Source organism: Cygnus atratus, chromosome 1, assembly GCF_013377495.2.
Source record: "Cygnus atratus isolate AKBS03 ecotype Queensland, Australia chromosome 1, CAtr_DNAZoo_HiC_assembly, whole genome shotgun sequence".
NCBI lineage: Eukaryota > Metazoa > Chordata > Aves > Anseriformes > Anatidae > Cygnus > Cygnus atratus.
Window position 1 is genome coordinate 45,280,012 of NC_066362.1, and position 22,250 is coordinate 45,302,261.

At 38.6% G+C, this 22,250-nt stretch overlaps 1 protein-coding gene across 1 annotated transcript in view; it reads right to left on the reverse strand.

Moving 5' to 3' along the window:
- ANO4 (anoctamin 4) overlaps positions 1–22,250 on the reverse strand; it is a 144,333-nt gene that overhangs the window by 16,163 nt on the left and 105,920 nt on the right. The window contains exons 16-21 of the mRNA XM_035551662.1: positions 17,505–17,587; positions 11,159–11,299; positions 8,630–8,794; positions 4,953–4,989; positions 2,324–2,435; positions 1,468–1,525 (exon numbers count right to left, since the gene is read on the reverse strand). Coding sequence (XP_035407555.1) covers positions 1,468–1,525; positions 2,324–2,435; positions 4,953–4,989; positions 8,630–8,794; positions 11,159–11,299; positions 17,505–17,587 — 596 coding nt within the window. The remainder of the gene's footprint in view (positions 1–1,467; positions 1,526–2,323; positions 2,436–4,952; positions 4,990–8,629; positions 8,795–11,158; positions 11,300–17,504; positions 17,588–22,250) is intronic.

The following is a 22,250-nucleotide window of genomic DNA, read 5'->3' on the forward strand; positions in this document are numbered from 1 at the left end:
ATTTTGTATAATTGACTTTGCAGATCCAAACAGTGGAGTCCAAGATGTATCGTTAAATCCTGGATATTATGGGTAAGTGAAGCAGATTACTGTCACATAACTGGAACTATTTCTCTTTATTTTTTAGGGAGAAAAAAACTGAAATTAGTTATGACCTGTAACAAAACATAATATGAATTTCTAATACATACTGCATTATACAGTCCTCATAATCAGGGTCCCTGCTGAGGTTTCTGTTGACCTCATTGAGTTTCTTTTAGATTAACAGGGTAGCACAAACACTTTTTAATTAACTTCACTAGCATTATTATTAAATCATCATCCTTCTATTTTTAGGAATCATCACACAAGCAAATATAGCCTAAGAGAGGTAGATGAAGTACTAATGAAGTAGCAGTGATGTTACAGCCATAACACCACTAATGTGCTATGTACACTGTGGTCTGAATATAACCAGGGACACCGGCCTAGGCTATATCATGTTCTTTTTGCAGCAGGTTAGGTCAACTTGGTCCCCCTCAGACTTTGGACGGTTGTTCAGTCTATCTGCCCATTTATTACTTTTTCCTTGAATGTACAGAATTCACTACTTCAAAATTAGGACAGCCTTTTCAAATTATTCATTTTTGCTAATGTTTGGATGACCTCTGTAAATGAAAATATTTAGACATCTGGAAGTGTTTGTAAATTCATGTTGGCAGTGTAAAGACCTGCATTTTCCACTTGCCGTTTGTCATGTATTTGCAAAGCTGTTTCCATTATTCATCTGCAAAGCAGGAAAGAAACCACAGGATTTGACTGTACAAACAGCAGCACTGAATGCTACAGGACCAATACAGAAACTGCTGCTGTTCACCTTCAATAACTGGTTTTTGAATTCTGAATGTATTTGCCAAAAAAAAAAAGGGGTTGGTACTTGACTTGCAAAAGCAATCCCTCACTTCTCTCTAATTTCATATGACTTTGTAAACATCCAACATTATGTCAATCACTCTTTCGGGAAGTTTGTTCAGGTGTTTTGGTCAATTTTTAAGTACATTTTATGTATCTATGTTTTAAATTGTTATTTTATTAATATAGCTCCCTGGTCAGCAAGGCTAGAAAAGCTGAAAGGAAGGAATTTTTCAGAAGCAAAAATTTGTCAGATTCATATCTGACTTTGATTCATTTTAAGGACGAAAGCCTTCCAACACAAAAATGTAAGAAAAGGCTAAACTATACAAATGTGATGCACAGACTGAAACTGCTAGCACTGAAAGGGCATATATCAATATAAGGATGGTTTTGTAGCAGATGGTAGAGTGTCAGCAGTATGGAGTCAGAAAGCATCTCAAAACCCAATAGCACACTCAAAAATACTTAGACAGAGTTATGTGTCTGCCTCTGCTTGCATTTACTGCATCTGTGGGCAGCAAATAAATCAGTGTGTACCTTATTTCAGTATCACAAGAGTTAGCAAGCACCCACCTCTTCCAGTCTCCACCGGTTTATCAGCCTTAGGTAGGCACCAGGGTGTCCTGTAAATCTTTAACACACAAATATACATCAACGATGTTGTATGAGCAGTCTGTTCACAGCAGTAGAAGAAAGCTCACACTGTTGTTTTAATCTAATGTCACCTTAGCATGACTAACTATAAAAGATGTTGTGCAGCAAAAACGATTTGGCGATTCCTGGAATAATTCACATGAAGGGCTAAATATATTTTTACTTCAAGTTTTATGTGAATACCAAGTACTGTGCTGTTTGATGTTCAGCATATGCAGAGCAGAGAGGAAATGTAAATAAAACTGCTTATGTCAGTCAAAAATGGTTTTCAACTGCCAGTCCATTTTCTTATTCAGGCTGTGGTATCTGCCTTTCCATGAAATCAGTGTAAATGTTAGTTTTCCCTAGGAAAAAAAATCTGATGGCTCCTAATTCATTGTTAACAGTTCAAATCTCATAATAAAAGCAGCAAAGTATTCAATACTCAGAAAGAAAAAAAAAGACCCAATGTTGAATTATTTACTTACCATACAAATTACACACATGAAGAGAGAGCTAAGTGGCCTGCATGCGTATTATTGGGGGTGGCATCAGTTCCCAGTTGTGAAATTGCTAAGAGTTAGCATTAAGTCAATATGATGCTAGGAAATGAAAACTACATGTCTGTTTCTGAGCCTTTGAAAAGAAAATAAAACTGTAATTTGCCCACTTTGCTAGTAAGAAATTTGCATTTTAAGATGTGAGATAGTATGGTCCTATTTTGTTTCATTACTGACAATCTTATTTCCTCTCTCTACTTATTTTGTGAATATGAGGTTGAAGATATGAATCCTACCTTCCAAGGAAGAACGCTATATAAAAGGTAGAGCTGTTCAGGTTGACAAACTGAAAAAGAAACATTTTCAGAGTGAAACTGTTCTCCCACTCAGATTCGGTACGAGGCTGTTCTGTGAAGAAAGAGAGCAGAGCCTGAGAGGCTTAATCAGATTAACAATTTCACTGGGCACAAAGGCTGCAGGCACCTATCTGAGCTGGCAATGTGTTTGTAAATAGCCTGCTGATTTCAATATATAAGCTGACAGTAGAAATTATATCCAAAAGAAGCACACAGCAAGCTAGCTTGTAAAGTCTCAGAAACCTGTTTAGGTATCTGGATACGTATATTTCCAGGAGACTGCAAGATAACATGTATATTCTTACAGACTCAGGTTTTTCTCTCATTTCCCGCTCTGCAGCCTACCATGATGACACAGATGCAAAGCTTGTCACTATAAGCTGTGCCTTTTTGTTACAAACGTCACACTGAACCGAAGTAAATCCTCCTTCTGGTTCTGTTTCATGGATGTGCCTACCTTGCTGGCACCTAAGGACTTTATACAGGTATCAGCAAAGTGCCACTTTCCTTGTCCCAGGGAGCTCCTCACAGAAGATAGAGAAAAAATACTTTGCAATAGATGGGTAGGCAAACAGGAAAGGGGAAGACATATGCCTTCACTTCAGCTTGGCCCTTAATCTACAGGGTAATCAAGGCAGGAGTTAACAAAATAACTACTACACCAACACACCACTACCATGTCCTGCAACTACTTTCCAGTAGTCATGAACCTGTTTGTTACTAATACATTGCTATGAACAGGAGTAATCAGAGAAGTAGAGGTAGTTACGACAGTTCTGGGCATCATAATGGTAGTACTTGTATATGTACTTCAAAGGGTGTACAATCACAAAAATGATAAACTAGATTCTCTTTAATTGGAGCCACACTACCCATGAGGAAATTTCAAATAGATGACTCAACAAAACTGTAAAATAGACTATTAATTAACAACTGCTCTATAAATTTGGAAGTAACTTGTCAAGAAAGCCAAGTCTGTGCATGCCACTACATATATATTCAGCTAAGCAGAAAGAAATGAAGCATTGTGTATTTTTGATGTCAGTCTGTGGAAAGGATAAGTTTGACTTTTATAGGGCTGCTGCAGCTGAAGCTTTGCTCATACTTCTATCAGAGTGAATGGCAAAACTCTGGAGTAACACAGACATGAGCTCCAAAAAGGTCATGTAAAATACGAAGAAGGACATCCTGAATGTAGCTTTGCTGCCAAATCCACTCTGAGCTTATTACACTGATAAAGATCATTCAAATTAAATCAGCTACTTAGGCCACCAGAGTAAATAGCACAATAAAGGCTGAACATGGTCAGAACAGTTTGACCCACTGAGTCCTCAACACAAGCGCTATCTGCAGAGGCTACAAGAAGCAGACCTACCTTGATGATAACCTGGCAGAAAGTAATCAAACTTCAAGGTCTCTAGACCATGTCTTACTGTCCCCAGGATGTCAAAGGGAAAAAAGTGCATAGCCTACACAAACCACATACTTGAAAGTTGTATTTCTTAACTGTAACTAGTAGGTGTCTTTTCCATGGATGCAGAATGGCAATAATATTTTAAATTTAAGACATAAAAATGAGGAATCTTAATTTAAGAAACAACAGAACAAAATGCTACCTCACACCGACACACTTTGAACACATCACCTAGGACTTTCCAGATGTAGAAAAGCCCTGACATTAGCTAACATTAGCTGTTCCTCTATCCTCTAAGCAGAGGTGGAAATCTGTAGTCCTGGTCCAAAATATATTACTGAACATCAGCAATGTACACAGATAATCCACAAACTCTGAATAATCTCCTAAAACAACTTCTCATGCACATTCAATGACATGGTTGATTTAGCAGGACTTTAGCAAGCATTTCATTTCAGGCTTCTTGACATCAAGGAGCCCTTGCCAACTGCCACCAACCACTGCAATCTTCCAGTGTGATCAAGATCTCCAGAGGCTGCCTGAGCTGAAGGTAGATGAGTGATTTGCTACTCTAGTACAAGCTGACTGTAAAACCAAAGAAATATGTCAACCTTACCCTAGCATAAAGATCACCTTTAAGGCTGACCTGAAAAATTACTTAAACTTAGAGCACCGCTAGAGTTCAGGTGTTGGCAAAGCTGACAAGTCACCTTGTTATTTTCCCTCCCAAATACTGACCCTCCTACACAGATATGTTTGAGAGTCAGTAAGAACTTCAGTTTCAAGCTACGAATCTGGCTTCCAAAAGTGATTCCCTTGTTTCCAGGTTTCTGCAAAATCTGGGAGTTTTGAACATTCAGTCTCTCTGAAAACTTATGCTTCTGCCCCCATGGTAACAACTTGTTTAACTTTTTACAAGGTAAGGGGTTGGAACAGGAATCAAGGACTGCAGGTGGGTTTCTTGTTACTGCTGATTCAATCGCACTATAGCTTAGTTGATACACTTCTTTATTAAACTTAAGAAAAACATTCATTCTTATAGATATAAAATTAATCAGGACTTTTCATATCTATACAGACAGTTTGAATGCTGTCACAATATAGGGACAAAAAATCAGCACAATATCATTGAACTGTGTATTTAACACCACTTACCTAAATTTGTCAGGAAAAGAGCTACCTTTTCATACAGCTGTAACAGAGAAGAAACAGCCTTTTAGAACATGGCCAATTCAAAAACTATAGTACTGTTTCTAAGTAATTGCTTTTACATGTTAAATCTGACATTCAAATGATCCCTGTGATGCTCTGGCAATGAGGATAATAAAACTATACAGTAATAATACAATAATCAGAGAATCAATCAAAGAATAATGATATTTGTAAAGCTTGTACACAGTGCTTTTCATCCCCAATACATGTGGAAAAAAAGCTATCACTGTCCCTATTTTATGTACACAGTGAAAAAGTGTTTGACAACTTTTCCAAAACACAAAGCAGAATTGTAGATTGGGATTTTTGTTTTAGTTACTTATGGAACATTTATCTCACAAAGAAAACCACTCTATGCTCTGGGATGCAGTTTTCTGGTGCTTTTTTGTTTTCTTTCTTTTTTTTTTCCCCTTTTTCTTTTTCCTTTTGTTTTCTTTTTCTCTTTCTCTCTGGTGCTGAAGGGAATGAAAGTCACTGGGGAGTCAGGGTTCTTCAGAGAAAGCCTTTCATAATCCCTACCTCCAGACACATATTTTACCCTGTGTCAGTGATGCTGTTCTAAATCCTAAGTGGCACTTGCTGAGATTAACACGTACCAAGATCTCAAATTCTCTGTGAAACTGCTAACTTAATAAAGCTTACAAAAACTAACTTGGAGTGTTTCCACAGTTACTGTTTGCAAAGAGCTTTTGAACCTGTAAAGCACACCACCATCATTATTCATGTAAATTAATACAACCATTTCCATCTGCTTCAAATGAGGCTAGGGCCTGCTCCCACAAAATGCTAAATGTCCTTAATTCTCACTGATGCATACAGGGGTAAAAAACTCCTCATATTTCAGGCTCAAGTACTTAGTTATTTCTGAAGTTCATATAAGCAATGTTTCTTTTTATTTGCAGTTATCCCTATAAACTGTTGTTACTTAAATTGAAGTAAGTACAATTTATAGATTAAACTGACTGTTTTAAGATCTGAAGTTATCCTGAATTATCTCATCTGTGTTAACAACCACTTCTTACTATGAACAGCTTTTTGCTGCCTTTGGTGTAAAAGGTTTTGATTCAAGTAATGAAAAAGATGGTTTCTTCTAGGCTTAAAAGCATCTCCTAAGGGCAACTGTAAAAGTGCTAAGTGTCTGGATGGTTTATATCTCGATCCCAGCAGGGAGTACACTATTTTATAAATGTACATTGCTCTGTGGATGTGGGTATCAAACCTGTATGTTGTTGCTGTTCCTCGTGGAACAGTAAGACTGCACTAGAGATTCTCTTAACAGCATTTGGACCAGATTACCTGCTACTGCAGTTTATCACTACTCATCCCAAGGGACCTCCTTTAGGATTATATAGTTGTTCTTATTTTCTGTGGACAGTGTCACTGGAATTAAGAGCTTTTATTAACCTGAGTAAAGCCAATGATTGTTCCCAGGTCAGGCAGCATGACTGTCTGGGTGATTTTACGCTTGAAGATCAGATCATTCTGTCATGATGGATGCATCAGTGTATTTACCTAGCTCTCAGAGCATCCAGTCTAGAACTTACTTGTGGTCTGTACCTTTCCTCTGATGATTAGAGAGGTTGTTAACTTGTATTAGAATCACTGGCTGTTTTCCAGGCTTCCTAGCAGTGAATTCCCTACTGTTATATATGTCTCGGTCCATTCTGGTTTTATTACGCTGTCTTAGCTTTTTCTACTGCTGTTTTTCTTGAGTCACAGTTTGTACACGATTCAACTACCTGATTGCTGATGGGAAAAAAAGATTTTTTTTTTTTTCAAAAGAAACCGCACTACTGTCCTTCAGTAAACTACATTCATCCATCACAGGAAGTGAGGTTTTATGTTTGTAACTCCTCTTACTAATGCAGCTAATGCAGTTTCATATTTTGGGGATCTTTTGTTTCCATGAGTGATATCCAGTTCTAAGGATACGGTGCCTATTGCATGGCAATGTGCACAAGGCTTAAGGAATCCATCTTTGCAGTGCTCTATTAAGTTGATATATTTTGGGAAATAAAGTTTCTCAAAAGGCAACTTCAAGCCATCCTTCATTATTTTAAAAATTTCTCTAAGCTGTAGAACTCTTTGAGAACCAAATATTTTTGTTTGTGCAATATTGCTTTGTTGCTGCCTCACTGCATATACAATGGCTTATACTGAGGACTTGGAAACAGATGCTGTACTGACATAGATATATATAGTTTTCTTTTATTTCTTCTATGCTTATTGTGTGCTCTAGGTAGATTAAAGAAAATCCCCCAAAGCTGCAGATAACAAACAATAAATCAAAAATAGCATAGAAGAAGAGAGCCCTCAGTACAAATTCAAACAGAATTAACAGCTTCCACCTCTTCTTTCTGCCCTTTCTCAGCCTATTGTTCCACCCTAGGGGAAACATAGTCAATAGTTCTTGATAGACTGTTCTAATCACCAATCCAGTCTTGCCTATGACAAGGGAGAAGTGAAGTCCTGCCACAACACTTCTTGGAACCTACTGCTGTATAAAAGATGGGCTGTTAGAATTATTTTTTTAGATGATGGAAATGCTTGGGTATTGCACAGGTAAGAAAATAATCTCCAAGCCAGCCCTTGTAAGCATGCAGGCCTGAAATAACACCTTATAATTCCTCTATAAGTTGCCCAGGCAAGTCAGCATATGTTCTGAAGCAAAGCCTAACATGCTTTTGACAGAAGACTCTTGCCATTGAGTGGGCAGAGATACTCGGCCCTGGCTCCAGTACCTGGATGATTCATAGGCTGATTCCTCCTCTCCCTTAAAATGCATTCTTATAATGACAGGTGACAAAACTCACTTATCTGAGAGTAAAAGGCCATACATTTCTTGCCAAGATCAATTAACAGAAGGCACATTGCTACCACAGCAGTATCTGCATCTTGATGGGAGGATGAAACTCTTCCCCTATTTAGTCTATGGTAAATTCTCTTACTGGGGCTGTTGCTACCTGGAAATGCCCAAGCCCAGTCCCAAACCATTTCACATGTCCACAGTAGGCTAACCTCAGCCAGCCAGCAACCCCTTCCCCCCAGATGCACCTAGATCACATCTCTGCTGCTGTCACCTTGAAAAGGCCATAAGCAGCTCATGGAACAAGTCATGTCTGCTCAAGCCTTGTGAAGCTTTCACTCCTTCTGCATATGGGCATTGTATCTGTACATGCATATCCTGACTGGTGCTACCATGAAAACTGAAGCTGAAATAACAGAAATTAGTTTAAATAAGAGCTAAGCTTGGCCACTGTATTTAAAAAAGAACAACCAAACACTTATTAAAAACAAGGATATTAATGAAACAGACTGAAACCTGCAAACATGAAAAAGGAAAAAAAAAAAAAGAGGCAAAGGATAAAACAGAAGCATGGACATGTCTTCCTAAAACATTTTTAGAACAATCAAACATGCTTTACTTAATGTATTGGTTTCAGAATTGTACTTTACATAAGTAGTGACATGTCCATAAACAAAAATGTCATGTCCAGCTTAGCAAGGCACCGTGTAACCTCTGTTTCTGCTGAAGTCAGGATTTGAAAGTATTCAGTACTCTGCAGGCTGAGATATCTACCAATCTGGTGACTCACTTTGGATATATGAGTTTTACTCACCACATTCAGTAGCATGATAATGCAAAAGTTGATGCACACTGCAGTCCCTGTAGTTGCAACCTGAGAGTTATTCCTGATTAAAGCCCACTTAAAGGCAGCAAAAGTGCTGACAGTCACAACACGGTAAATAACAATGCCAAAAACAGCAGCAATCACCACACATATCTGAAGGAGGAAAGCAAAACAAAACAAAACAAAAAAAGAGAGATAGAACAGGCGTTAACTTTTTTCTGAAACTGAAAACTGTACCAATGAAAAGAAAGGCTTGAAATATACACCAACTTTGGTTCTAGAGAAAAGTTTCAACATGAACATTCCTCTTATTCTGAATTCCTTTTTATTTCCATAATGCAAAATACCTATAAAGTCATAATAAAATAATTTTTCATTTTAAGCATTTTCTTGACCAATGTACCTGCTCCACAGCATTAATGTGGAAAACAGTATTGCCAGCTCTGGGAATTGGGAATTTTTCTTACACGCATGTTTGACAATGTACAAAGGCTATTCTCAAACTGATGTCCCAATGTGATGGTGTTGTATCTGGGGTGGAATTTGTGCTTCACGCTTGCAGGAAAAAGTCTCCATTTGTAAGCACTGCCTTGGCAACAACCATGGCAAGCTCCCCTTGCAAGCTGTTTCTTGCTACAGTTCTGTAAAGATTCTATCTGGGGAAGGTAACAAATTCAATTGCCCTGGTAATTTCTTCTCTGATGAGTCTTTCAGCAAATGTGACAGTTATAATGTGAGAGCCATGCAGCTGAGCCAGCCTGCTAAATCGCTTGATGTTCCATATGCAACAGTTGAACACTAAATGACAACTGTTTTCCATCGTGACCAATTTATGTCACAGTTTAGCAAACCACCTAAAGGACAAACAGTTGGGAATTAGTATGGGTGACTCATCTCATACAAATGCTGACACAGTACCCGTTAGCTATCTTATTAGCTAGTGAGAGTTTCTTCGGTAAAAGACAGATAGTACTTCCAAAAGCTAGATGTATACTGAAGTTATGCAAAAACAACTGAAACCTGTCAAAACCAAAGCATATCTAAGGTAATTGGATGGGAAAAATGATTTTGAAAACACTAAGTGCTAATCAAGCTGCTTTCATATGTTATTAGCGACAACACTGTCTGACATAATCACAGTGCAGAAGAACAAAAAAAGTTAGGTGTGTGTGAATGTGAAGGGCAGTTTATTACATTCTCTGCTACCACTGGCAGCACGTAGAAACATTGCAGAGTTACTGAGTTAGAGGATTGCCTCCGGATTCCCTGCATAGTGCCAAGAGGAAGGACCCCTTTCCTTTGGTAACAAGGAACCACCGATCCAGTTGAAGCTGTATTTATAACTGCACTGTGAGTCAGTCCTGTGAGATTTTGAGAAAAGCTCTAACTTGAAGTTTTGGTAAGCATATCTCCTGTGCTTAAATCTATTCTTTTTAAGGGATATTTTTTACCTAAAAGGGGAAAAAATCATTGTTTTTCTAACTCATTGGAAGCCCATGTTATGCCAACATTAAAAAGTATCTTCAGTGAAAACAATCCTTGTCTTGTTTCAAGGACTATTATGGAGACAATTTGTAGAGCATGAAATTCAGGGCAAGGCTACTCTCTCTGGCACTTTGAGCAAGATCTACCACTAGGCCAAGAAGATTAATGAATGCCTTTTCAAAGGGTAGAGAGTGAAAATTGTCCCCCTCAAGAAAAAAAAAAAAATATATATATATAGGCAAAATATAGAAACACACCTGGAAAAGCACTAGTAAATTCCACTGGGGTCCAAGTTGATGACAACTGTGTTTTCAAGACAATCCTACTGCTACCGCTGTCATGTGAATAATAGTGAATAACAGATTCAGTAGAGTTAGGGGACAGGGAGCATTTTAGCAGAAATGCATGCTGCTCTGTTAGGAGAGACTTCCCTGATGCATGTAGCTTTGTGCTTTGGAAGGGGGAGGGATGCCTCATTTTAGAGAAGGAACATCAGTTTCTTTGTTTCAATTGCACTAGGAATATAAGCCCTCTTTTCTTACCCCTGCAGTACACTTAAAAAATAGGAGATACAAATATCTTTAATCACTTTAGTCACCTAAGCTAAATTCTCTGTAGAGTATACAAAGAACAACTGACTCCCCCATGGTACCTCTTCATCACTCTGCCTTATCTACATGGGGAGTGTAAGGAAATTCATTCAGCTGAAGTTGGTGCCTAAATGTGATAATATCACTATTCCAGCACTTGTATAGTTACACATAGCCCTATGCATATAGCCTTAGTAATACTCCGGAATCTGGACCTCGAAAGAAAGATTTAACTAACTGTGAGAGTCAGTGAAGAGTAAACTAGTGCGGGACTTCACAGAAACTCAGGATATTTGCTCTGTGCAGATTTCCAGTCAGCAGTAAACATGATAGAGCTTATGGCACTTTCAAGCAGTCATATGCAGTATCTCCATACTCTCTCATCAGAGATAAAGTTACTTTGTATTATTTTAAACAGGAAAAGAAATAAAAGTTCTCAAACCATAAAAAATATTCCAGATGCAGAAACAATGAGTCTGCTGCATTTATCTGCAAATGCTTGATAAGGCTCTGGCTTTCCGGATATGGGGTTCATTCGTTCTTTCTTGGAGTACTTGGCTTCAAACTGCGGGCGTATTTCCTCCTAGAGAACAGACAGACAATGTTCATGTACAGTACAGCTAGGAAAGACTCTGTAGGAAACTTCAGATCATTTTTTTTCAGATCACCGTTAACGAGAATTACACCTTGGAATTCAGCAGCTGGCACAGCTACTATAAAAGCTGAGGTGGGAAATCAGGTATCCGTCATGAGGACTCAAATACACCACTATACCCATAAAACCATATTGGAACCATTTAGTGAACTCCCCAATTGGCTACTTATCTAAACAATGCTTTTTCAAACTATATGGCTGCAAGCCATGTCATTTCAACATCGATATCACAGGGTTTTCCAGACTGGTATTATCCTATTTATACTGTAACTTTACAACAATGATGGGAGGATACTCCTTTTTCCAAACCCAATTGCTGTTTGCTTGATAGTTAGGTAACAGCAGCAAAAGACTCTCATTATTTAGAGAGGCCATGCCATCCAGTATTGCTCAATTCCTTTCTAGCTTGGACAATACTAATAGCAGGAGCAGCTTTCAGCAGCAGACATTTAAAGTCTTGCTTTGCTGTAATATTCTCTTCTCAAATGAAACCTGGGGATTTCTTAGACTGCAACTTGGTTACATCCCTTTACAGCTGTGTTAGAAGACAGGGTTCAGCTGAGACTGTGTGGTTTTCAGCTGCAGTACAGCTCCCCCCCCGCCCTGCCATCCAGCAGGTTCACCACCAGCCTGTCCTGGCTTGTCCTGGGCCACGTCTCCCAAGTCTGACATCAGGGATGCTGCCAGAGACAAGCGCAAGCACCAGGCTGCTGGGATGGACTCTGGCAGCTGCTGGCAGACCATACACATCGGATCGAGTGTTACAGTGCTCTGGTGCATGCTGGAGGACTGGCTCATCGTACAGCTGGCTATGAGGAAGCACAGAGGCACCTCTCAACTGCTTTTGCAGCTTTTCTGCCAGGCTTCTGCTGTGCATTTTGTTGTAATAGTTAAGAGCCCAATGCACCGATTTCATTCACTTCCAACACTTCAGCTGCTCTTAATTGAACTTTGCCTGACTGAAAGTTATTGATTATGGCTATAGGTTAATCATTCTAATAGCTTAGAAATAAGCAGACCTTAAATGGCTACATTGAAACTGGTGAATGTTAGTTGCTCATGCAAGCCTTTAAGATGTGAATAAAAATAAGATATCCTAAAATCCTACATCCTTTTAATAAAATTCCTCTGGGGAAAGAAAAAAAGTCTCATTCTCAGTCTTAAATTTTGAAGGCACTTTCTCAATACACTTAATTTCCAAATTTGAACAGCAACCTGATAACATGCTATTTAAATAAAGATGAGAGTCATATATGCTTGGCTGCAATGTTTGTCTAAGTATGTGCTTGAGGGAACCAGCACTGCATTAGCTAGTGGCTAAGCTAGACAAGCTATCATCTCTTTTCTCTGCCTATCCCTATGATTAAACACAGACAAAAATCTGCATGTGTAAAAAAAAATAGAGAAAGTGAGAATGCAACATGGCATACAGGAAATAACCTTCTGAACCTTGGCAGAGCAAAACTTATTTGGGGTATTCACAAAGGCAAAGCATGTTTCTGTGGAGGCGGGGTACTACCTCGCTCTTATTCTGCCCTGCTCACATTGTTTCTGCCATACCAGGGCAGAAGGCTGTTGAGAAGATGAGAATCTAGCAAGAGAAACAATACAAGTAATATTACCATGTGCCCAGGGACATCCAAAACGACAGAGTGTGATGGCATTGAAGCAGGGCACTCGAGAACTGAGCTCTGCAGATTGTGGAAGGGCTCTGCCAGCTGACCCACTGAGCAATATGCAAGAAACCCTTTCTTTTCTGCAGCCCTTTCTAAGCCAAGGCTTGATTACATTTTACGATCTGCACTATAAGGAAGTTTTCTTACTGTACACACCTGTCCATAAATCTAGGTATCTTCTACAATCTCCAGTCAATTCAGATAATGCAAATGCAAATGCTATTTTTATAGATAAATCTCCACACAGAACTGAAACTCTGGCATGAACCTTCATACCTGTTTAATGACACTCAGCAATGCTGAGCACAGCTTTGGGAAGGAAGCGGACAGTCCTGTATCTGCCTCACATTAACAATATACAGAAAGTGACACTGAAGAAAACGAAAAGTGCACTGCAAATAGTGACAGAAGACGTAGCTTGGAGTCCCAGGAACACAGTGCAGTTGGTTTCTTGTTGCACACCCAAGGCAAGACCCTGTTACTGTCCATGTTTCCCACCTTGCATCTCATTTACAAGGAAAGAAAATACAGATATGCAGGGCTGAAGGAGGCAGTACATCTTGTCCCCATGTCCCCAGGCTGGGGGACCCAGACACTCCAGGGGCTGTGGCATGCCTTCCTTTAGTGAAAAGCTGTAGTGGTCAGGAATTCACAAGGTCATGTATGTGAATAGTTTGAATTCTCCTTCCTGTTGTCTTAATTGCTTCATTTCTTTGTCTCTTCATTTAGAACGGAAAAGTGACAGTAACATGATAGGAAGCCCTATAAATCTTTTTTTTTTTTTTTTTAAATTTCAATCTATTGTTGGTAGGAATTAGCAAATTTCCCTTTGTAGCAGAACATTTTTCAATTTGACAATGAAAATTGAAAGAAGCAAAGGCTAGACATGGCAGCTAATGTTAATAAAAACAACAATTTTCATTAATAGAAGCTTGTGACTTAGAATGGTAATTAGAACTGTTTAATTGATTTCTGTGACATAGCTAATAAAAGAAGTTGGCTGGTTTGTCCAGTGCTAACTGAATGGAATAGAGAGAGGAAATCTAATTGCCAGAGATTTTATTAGAAAGCAGGATTTTTAGGAGTAACATTTCATCTTATGGAGACAAAGTTTCACTGACGTACATCATCATGATCAACTCCACAAGATGTGACTTTTTCAATCTACAGACATTTTTCAATAAAACAGGCTGTTCTCCTTCCCTCCTTCTCAAACATGCATCATTCAAATTCTCTCTCTCTCTCTCTCTTTTTTTTTTTTCCCCACAGAAGAAACTATTCTGGTTTCTGGAATATCAAATACAGATTAATGTGTACTGCCTTAGCCCAGACCTTTCTGCACTAGAAGATCTACTCTAAATTTCTTTCTGCAATATATCCTTTTCTTTCAGGAGGTTTCTGAGTTCTTCAACAAGTGAATTCTTGTAGAAATCCAATCTTTCCTAATCCAAGTATATATTGTCCTGTTTATCCCAGATGTAGAAAGGGGATTAACCAAAAAAACTACCGAAGTCTGAATCTTGATTACTGGGACAATGACAGCAGAGCCACCCATGGAACTAAGTCTCCTTTGCGAAGGCCATGATTTGCATGTCATCCTGCTTGCAGCTGAAGGCAATTGCAAAGTGAAGGTGGACTTTGAACCACAGAACAGGGAAATAATCTCAATACTTCTTCACCCTGGGACACATGCTTCCAAATCTGTGACTGTCTTGGTGTCAATGTCCAGCAAAGAGCCCGGTGGCAAAGGAAAAGTGCGTTATCTGATACTTTTAGGAGAGAAGTCAGTGATCAGTAGAGCTGACCTTAAAGCAAGAACATTTCTGAGTGCAGCAGGGTTGGGCACTGGCAGCTGTAGCATCTCCAGAGAAGACACCTCTGGGAGGCAAGCAGCTCCCGCCTCTGGGACCCCACTGCACACTGAACAAAGTAGAAGGGAGGAGGTGATGTCTCAAATGACAATTGGATACTGATGCTCTGATGTCTGGTCACATAAATCTTTGAGAAGCAGCCAATTGAGTTCTTACTGGCATGTTTAACCTCTAATTCAGGAGGGAAAAGTACCATCTGGCACACTGCTTCTGAAAGGCTTCTGCTTCCTGATGTAGAGACTGAAAAAACTCCCTCCAGAATGGCTCAGTGAATAGCTGTGGAGCAGGTACACTCAACACTGCCCTGGGATACATGATTATGGCCTTGTTGACAGACCTCACTGGTAAAAGCCTGGTGTGAGAAAAAAGGACCAGCTGACCGGGGAGCAGGTGTCCTCTGAAAATCACTGATATGCATATGCTATTCTGCAGGCCAGACTGAAATAATATGCCAGTGGGACATAAACATCTCTTATAAAATGTAATGTTATTTGACAAACATCATAAAATAAATGCATCACATTTCTATGAGGATAGTTTCAACTACCAGAAGCTCGGACAGTCTTTATGACTGGAAGAGAAAAAATCAAACTCTGTTGCTTGCCTTCTGTCTTTTCAGTTATTCCAGCTGATGGGATGGCTGCCTTTTTTTTGTCTTTCTTTCTTTTTTTTTTTTTTTTCCCTAAGACATAAACATGGTACTGCTTTTAGAAATCAGAGAGCAAATCTTACATAGGAAATCTTTCTGCCAGCCTCTGCAAGAGGACAAGAACCTTCAGTGGAAGCAGCAAGGTTGCAAGTAGAGTTGTGGGCATGTGCATGAAGAGGAGAGGGAAACAGAATAAGGACTGGTCCTGAATGGGCTTGGACCTGTGGTGCTCACTCCTAAGAAAAAGGCTCTTCTGAACCTTACCACAGCAGACAGATATTGCTTAGTACTATTATTACAGGAAAGAATAAAAAAAAGAAAAATGAAAAAAAGGAAAAAGGAAAAAGAAAAAAGGAAAAAGAAAAAAGAAAAAACAAAAAAGAAAAAAAAGAAAAAAGAAAAGAGGAAAAGAAAAAAGAAAAGAGGAAAAGGAAAAAAGAAAAGTTGAAAAAAAAAAGAAAAGGAGAAAACAAAAAGAAAAGGGAAAGCAAGGCATCACCTAAAGATAACTTTACTAGGGAATCCAGTATTTGTAAATAAATTGACTATAAAAAATAAAAAATTGGGTGGATGGCTTTATAAATCTGCATAAATCCCAATTCCAGGAAGCTTAAATGGCAAAAGGTGCAGACATATAACATCCCATTCCATGAATGTCTGCCAGACCCATCTTCCTGGGGAAAAAAAAAAAAAAAAAAGACTTGGTGGTGTATTTTTTCAGTCCAAAGGTTTCTTCTCCTTGTGGGACACTGAACTGGAATCCTGTCCTGACTTAAAGTTTGATATATCTGTATTCTGCCCTACCTGCCAGCAGCAGCAGTGGCCTTTTTGCAACTAGTCAAGAGGGACAAGATCACTGCAATTCAATGGTGATCAATATCTGAAGCTCAGGCAGGACCGTATCAGTGTCCTCTCTCTGTTATTCATCAGCATTGGCAAGAGCAGGCTGCTAATCTCAGGAGAGGTAAATCAGCATCAGTGTTCTTTAAATATACCAGAAAAGTCCTGAAGTGACGAAGACTTGGCAGCATATGTGCACGAATACTGATATTCCTGTTGATATAAAGAAACCAGTATCTAGTTGTGTAAGTTACTTCACTTCAGGTTCTTGGCTTATTTTCCTAGTCATTAAGCATTTCAAAAAACAAACAAACAAATGAACAAATGAACAAACCAACAAAAACAAACAGACAAACCAAATTAAAACAAAAACACACAGACACAAAAACCATCCTACCAGCAAATGAGCAATTGTACCATGTCATGGCCTCAATGAACTACATTGCCTCATGGACAAAAAGCCCATAACTCAGAAGTCTGCTTCTCTGCTGCAAGACTAGTGAAAAAGATTTTCTTTCCATGGAGGCAGCAATATAGAAGTTCAACTGTATTCACACCACTCCAGCAGTCTCTTACAGTCCCTCCATGAACTTCAGTACAGTCTCTGGAGAGTAAGGAAAGCAAACTGTGGACACCTGTACATCCAAATCCCACTCAAGGAACAATTTTCCTGCCACACCCACAGAATCTTGCTTTTCTCCTGCACAATAAAACCTGCTAGTTCTCCTTAGACATCAGTTCTCAGTCCCAAGAGCACGGTGTTCCTTTCTAGTAACCACCACGGGAAATGATTAAGATCGCTTTTCACTGTTTGCTACTTTAAGGGACTTCTTCTGCCAGCAGGGAATGAATTAAGTGCATTGGGCTGGTTTATCTCCTTCAGTTTGGATTTGCAAAGGTGTAAAAGAGAGGCTGGTTTGCCCTGGGGAAAGTTTCTTCACATTCCAGAGGAAACATCTAAGGAAAAAAATGCTTATTTTCTAGTTTATGAAGTTTTGAAGAATGAATTAAAAATAAATCCAAAAGAAAAATGTTCTTACATTTTTAACCAAATCTTTTCGTATTAATGATTAGAGAGTACATTTTTTTATACAAACCTCTTCTTCTTCCCAGTCTATCAAGTCCCAGTCATAAGCAATTACTGCTCGCCTTCTTTTCCAAAACTCCAGAAAAACAGTAGCTGAAGCAAACAGAAAAACAAAAACAAAAACAAAACCACACAGAATTGTTATTAAGACTAGAAAATGTTAAGTACTATCACAGAACTGTTGAATGAAGCTGTTGTGTTACTTTCATCTCTTTGCATAAAAGGGTTCTTTTGAACAGGAAATCAGGCTGATGATCAAAACTGCTTTTAAAACGTATTGCTTTCTAAGGATTACTCTGCTTGTGTCAAGTATGATTGAGGCTTTAGAGATTTCACTTAGTGCTAAATGAAAATGTTTAATTTCTAACCAACCAAGGGAGGACTCTCAAAAAATAAAATTGTTCTGTGAGTCATCATTACTAAACACAGCAGACTTCTGATGAAGCTAAATGTTTACCGAGGCTACTGTAGATAAAGAAGTAACTTTCCTTCTTTGAACATGATTTAAAATACACAGGAAATGGAATCCAGGGGAAGCCTATTCAGGTGAATGTGCAAATCTGCTGACTACTACTGAAGAAAACGGGATATTTGTCTTACACTTTTCTAATCCAGATGATGTCTTTTACCCTACATGATTGTGTATATATAGTGTGTCACACAGCTGACAATTAAACACTCTGTGCTGAATAGCATTTAATGACAGAGTTCAAGATGCTGTAATGTTCTTGTACATGACTGTGCTTCCACGTTGTGATGGAAAGAACAACCAAGGAAGCTCTCAGTCATCCAATCATACATTCATATTCTGGAGATTAATACTGAAAGACTATTTATGGTTAGACTTTTAAAAAATTATTTTGTTAAAAGAATATATGAGCTCCCACAGTGAGGTTTAGATCTTGCATTTACTGCTCAGTGAAAAGCATCTGACTGATAACCATGAAGAACATAAACCTTTTTGTTCATGAACTAGGACAGTATCTGCTGTAACAGCATCATGATAGCCTGGCAATATGTCCCACATCCAGTTCTAAAGGATCTCCTTAATGGACCATCTGCCTTACTGCAGCATATTGATAATGACATGCTATCATACTAAGCACTGGAATAAGTTTGGTGAATTTTTTAGCCAGGAAGAATTATTATAGTTTAATGCATCAGTCAATCAGTCAGTCCAGCTAAGATATGCTTAGAAAATGAACACTGCAAGCAGGTCAGGAAAGATATCAAAAAGCATGTTTAAGGAGGCAGTTTTTCTGTTTGAAGGCATTTTCATATATCATGCCATCCTCATTCTGAAATCTGTAGTCCTGTTACAGCAGGTAGCCGGCTACTTTAATATAATTAAGGAAGTCAGTTAATCTCCTGATCCTAATGTCTATGACTTCTTACAATAATTGCAGCGTGATTGGTTGGGATCAACAAAACTACTAAGTGCTAATGAGGCTCTGCTGCTGCTGCTGCTGCTGCTGCTGAACTACCACATTGGTTCATTCCTTGACTTGTCTTCTGGTGGAGCTGATTCTCTCCTATCAGCTCATGCTGATTTATTTTGTACAGGCTAAGCAAGTAGCCCTGCCCTTTTTGGAGTTCTGGGAGAAACAAGTCTGGTTGACTACTGCCACTCTGCTTCCATACCAAAAAGCAGCTGGAAGCAGAACTTAAGTGGGTGTATGAGTACACAGGCCTGAACCTCTCAGATACATCTATGACAAATTATACTTTCTTTCTTTCTTGTTTTTCACTCACCTGTAGTGAGGACTCTATTCATACTATATTTAGAATATTTAGCACCTGTCAGAGTTAGTAGGTGCAGTTCCTGAAGCTTCTTTTGAAAGCTATTTTCAAATCATTAAGTATAAAGTAGGATGAGCTCTACAGCTCTGTTCTAGCTTTTACTGTACCACACTTCCCTCTATCCAGGTCATATGCAGTTGTCCCTTGCTAGATATTATAAAATGTGCTATAAATAATCATCTTTGATTGATTCACTGTACTACTGATGTCTTCTCAAAAGTATTGCATTTTGAAATTTCTCTGCTTCTTTTGAAGTAACCACTAATAGCCTATATCACAGTTCAGCATTCTTTTCTGACTTTGACAGCGTAACATGACACAGTTGTACTTACTGTCCTCCTATTTTCCAACTGGTATATTTAAACCAGATGCTAATAATTCTCCAAAAATCCTGCTTGGAATTTTGAATTTCTCATTGGCCTTAACTCCCAGGTCTTTTGAGATATATATATATATATATTTTGTATATTATTTTTGCCCTGCTTTAGAGATCAGTCTTGCAACTCAAACTTCAGCATCCACTCGAATAAACAGCTCTCTTAATATCACCTCCTCTGATGCTTTTGAACCAAGTTATGATCTTGTCTAGTAATGCAAATGGCCTTTTGCAGCAAGTAGCTTAGTCCTGACTTTCTCTCAGAAATTCTCTCCCTACCGTATTTAAGAACACCTTTTAATATATCTATTCTCACCTTTAGAATATGTTCTACATGCCACTACTACTGCTAAAGGACCTCCTTAAATTCTGTCTCCTCAGAGAGCACATCAATGTGAATGTTTTATGCTAGAGGCAGGGTTTTTAGGAATGTAGTATCTTTTATTAGACCACCTGATATATTTAGAAAAATATTTTATGTTGGCATTTCTTATTGCTTGGAAAAAAGCGTTAATTTTTTCATGTAAGGCCTCTTTTCCTCTCTCTCACTTTGTCTTTCAGCAAGTGTTCTAATGCTATCTCCTTTATCAAAGGAAACATGCTTGTAGATAGACAAGAAGAGATTATAAAAAGGACTTTTCTTGCATCCCATAGTCCCCCAAAGATATGCGGAGGAAAGAACCAACATCAGTCCACTGTGTCTCTAGCAAAGCATTAGAAATGATAAATAGTTGGACTTTCTAGTTGAACTTTGCTGTTGAGCTTCAGGCAATGTCTAGACAGTGACATCTTTGCACTGGCTTTCTCCAGTACTGGAAAAGCAAAAGTTTCCTCCAACTGGAAAAAGCAAAAACTACTTTTTGTCTGGCTTTACAACAGTATAGTAGAAGTCAAATGATTTACCTATTTTTTTTTCTTTTCTGAGAATTACTTCTTTCTGCACTTTAAATGACAACATTTATTTGGAAAGAACATGTTTCTCTCATATTCTGTCTTTGCTATGAATCCAGTTTGGATAGAAAAAACAGAGAATGAGTCTTTCCCAGAAACTGGACCTATGATTTTGTCAAGCTTGACATATCTCATGGCATACGTAAAGGGCAAAGTGTAGGTGGTTCCCTCTAGCACAGAAACACAAAAACTACTATTGCTTCCCTCTTTTTGAAAGCTTTGAACATCTGGAAAACATTATTAAGACTACAGATTCTGAAAAGGAAAATTATTCTGCAGTTTCTGAGGTGAAACTCTGAGCATCAATGACAGTCTGTCCACCAAGAAAAAGAATATTAGTGATTATAGGGACTTACTGTTTCCTATAAACAGCAGAGATTTATAGCTTTGACCATTTTGGAAGGATTTTTTCCTTCAACAGAAGCTCCAATACACAAAAGTTTAGAAAAACTACCAGGCAATTCCTTCAGTGTACTAAAGGAAGACCTTTGTTCTTTGCTCCATCAATTTAAAATAAAAATTACCTTAAGTCTTTTGTCTTTTTATATACTTTAGTAAGTGTATTTTTTTTCCTATTATATGATTTACTTTCACTTCTTATATAGTACTTTGCTTAAATAAGGCAGAAATACAACAAGTGAAGTGGTGGGTCAAAATATTTTTTTGATGAAAAGTGTGTTTCTCATCCAGTATTTCCTGGTGCACTTGGCAATTCCAGCCTTACTCTGATGGGACCCACTTCCTTCACAATGAAGCATTATAAAAGATGGGTACCTGTGCTTCAGAGTACTACAGCCAGGCTCTTTGCTCCTCCACTGCTCAAGCAATCCACTTGTGGGGTGTGATGTTTGTGGTGGTGATTTCTCTCCCTAGGCTAGCCACAGCAGTTTTTTCATCATCTGGAGATGCATTTTATTTCTATTTATAAAGCAAGCAGGTAGCCTGCTTTGTCCATCAACTAAAGATGACTTTAGAATAAAAGGAAGAAAACCACTTTTTCTTCAAAGAAAGCCCAACCATGCCTGGTTTCTGAAACCCCCATGCAAATGGCTGAGAATTCTCCCTCAGGATGGGAATTTACCAATGTATTTAAAGATGGTGAAAAAGGTTCTTTGGATAATAAGGCAGTGGCACTGCCATCATCATTTTGTATGTCACTCTCTGTCAAACTGGATCATCCAGAAGGCTGAATTTTTCTTAGCCATTTTGTCACCTGCTTGCCAGTTGTTTCACTCTGACAGAAAAATCATTTCCATGATCAAAATGCTATCATTGCTTCTTCTCTTCTCCTACGATTTACTGAAATGATGGTAACACCTGCAGCTGCCAGTAGGCTTACTGCAGACTGAGAATCTATTTAAGACAGGAGGTAAGCCAACTCATAAACACAGGACCATAAAATCACTGAGAAGTGTGGTTTTACTTATGCTCATGCAGATTTAGCCCTAACTGTATTGAGAATATCTCCATAATCTCACTGTTGTCTCAGCCAAGTGTTACTCAAGGGACTAGATTTTGGGTGGAGCCATAGCATTGGCCCATTCCCCAAACCATCACCCTATACTCACACCCTCCTTCCTGTTGTTGCCTCTACATCCCTCTGGGTGGCAAGCTCACAAGCACAGTGTA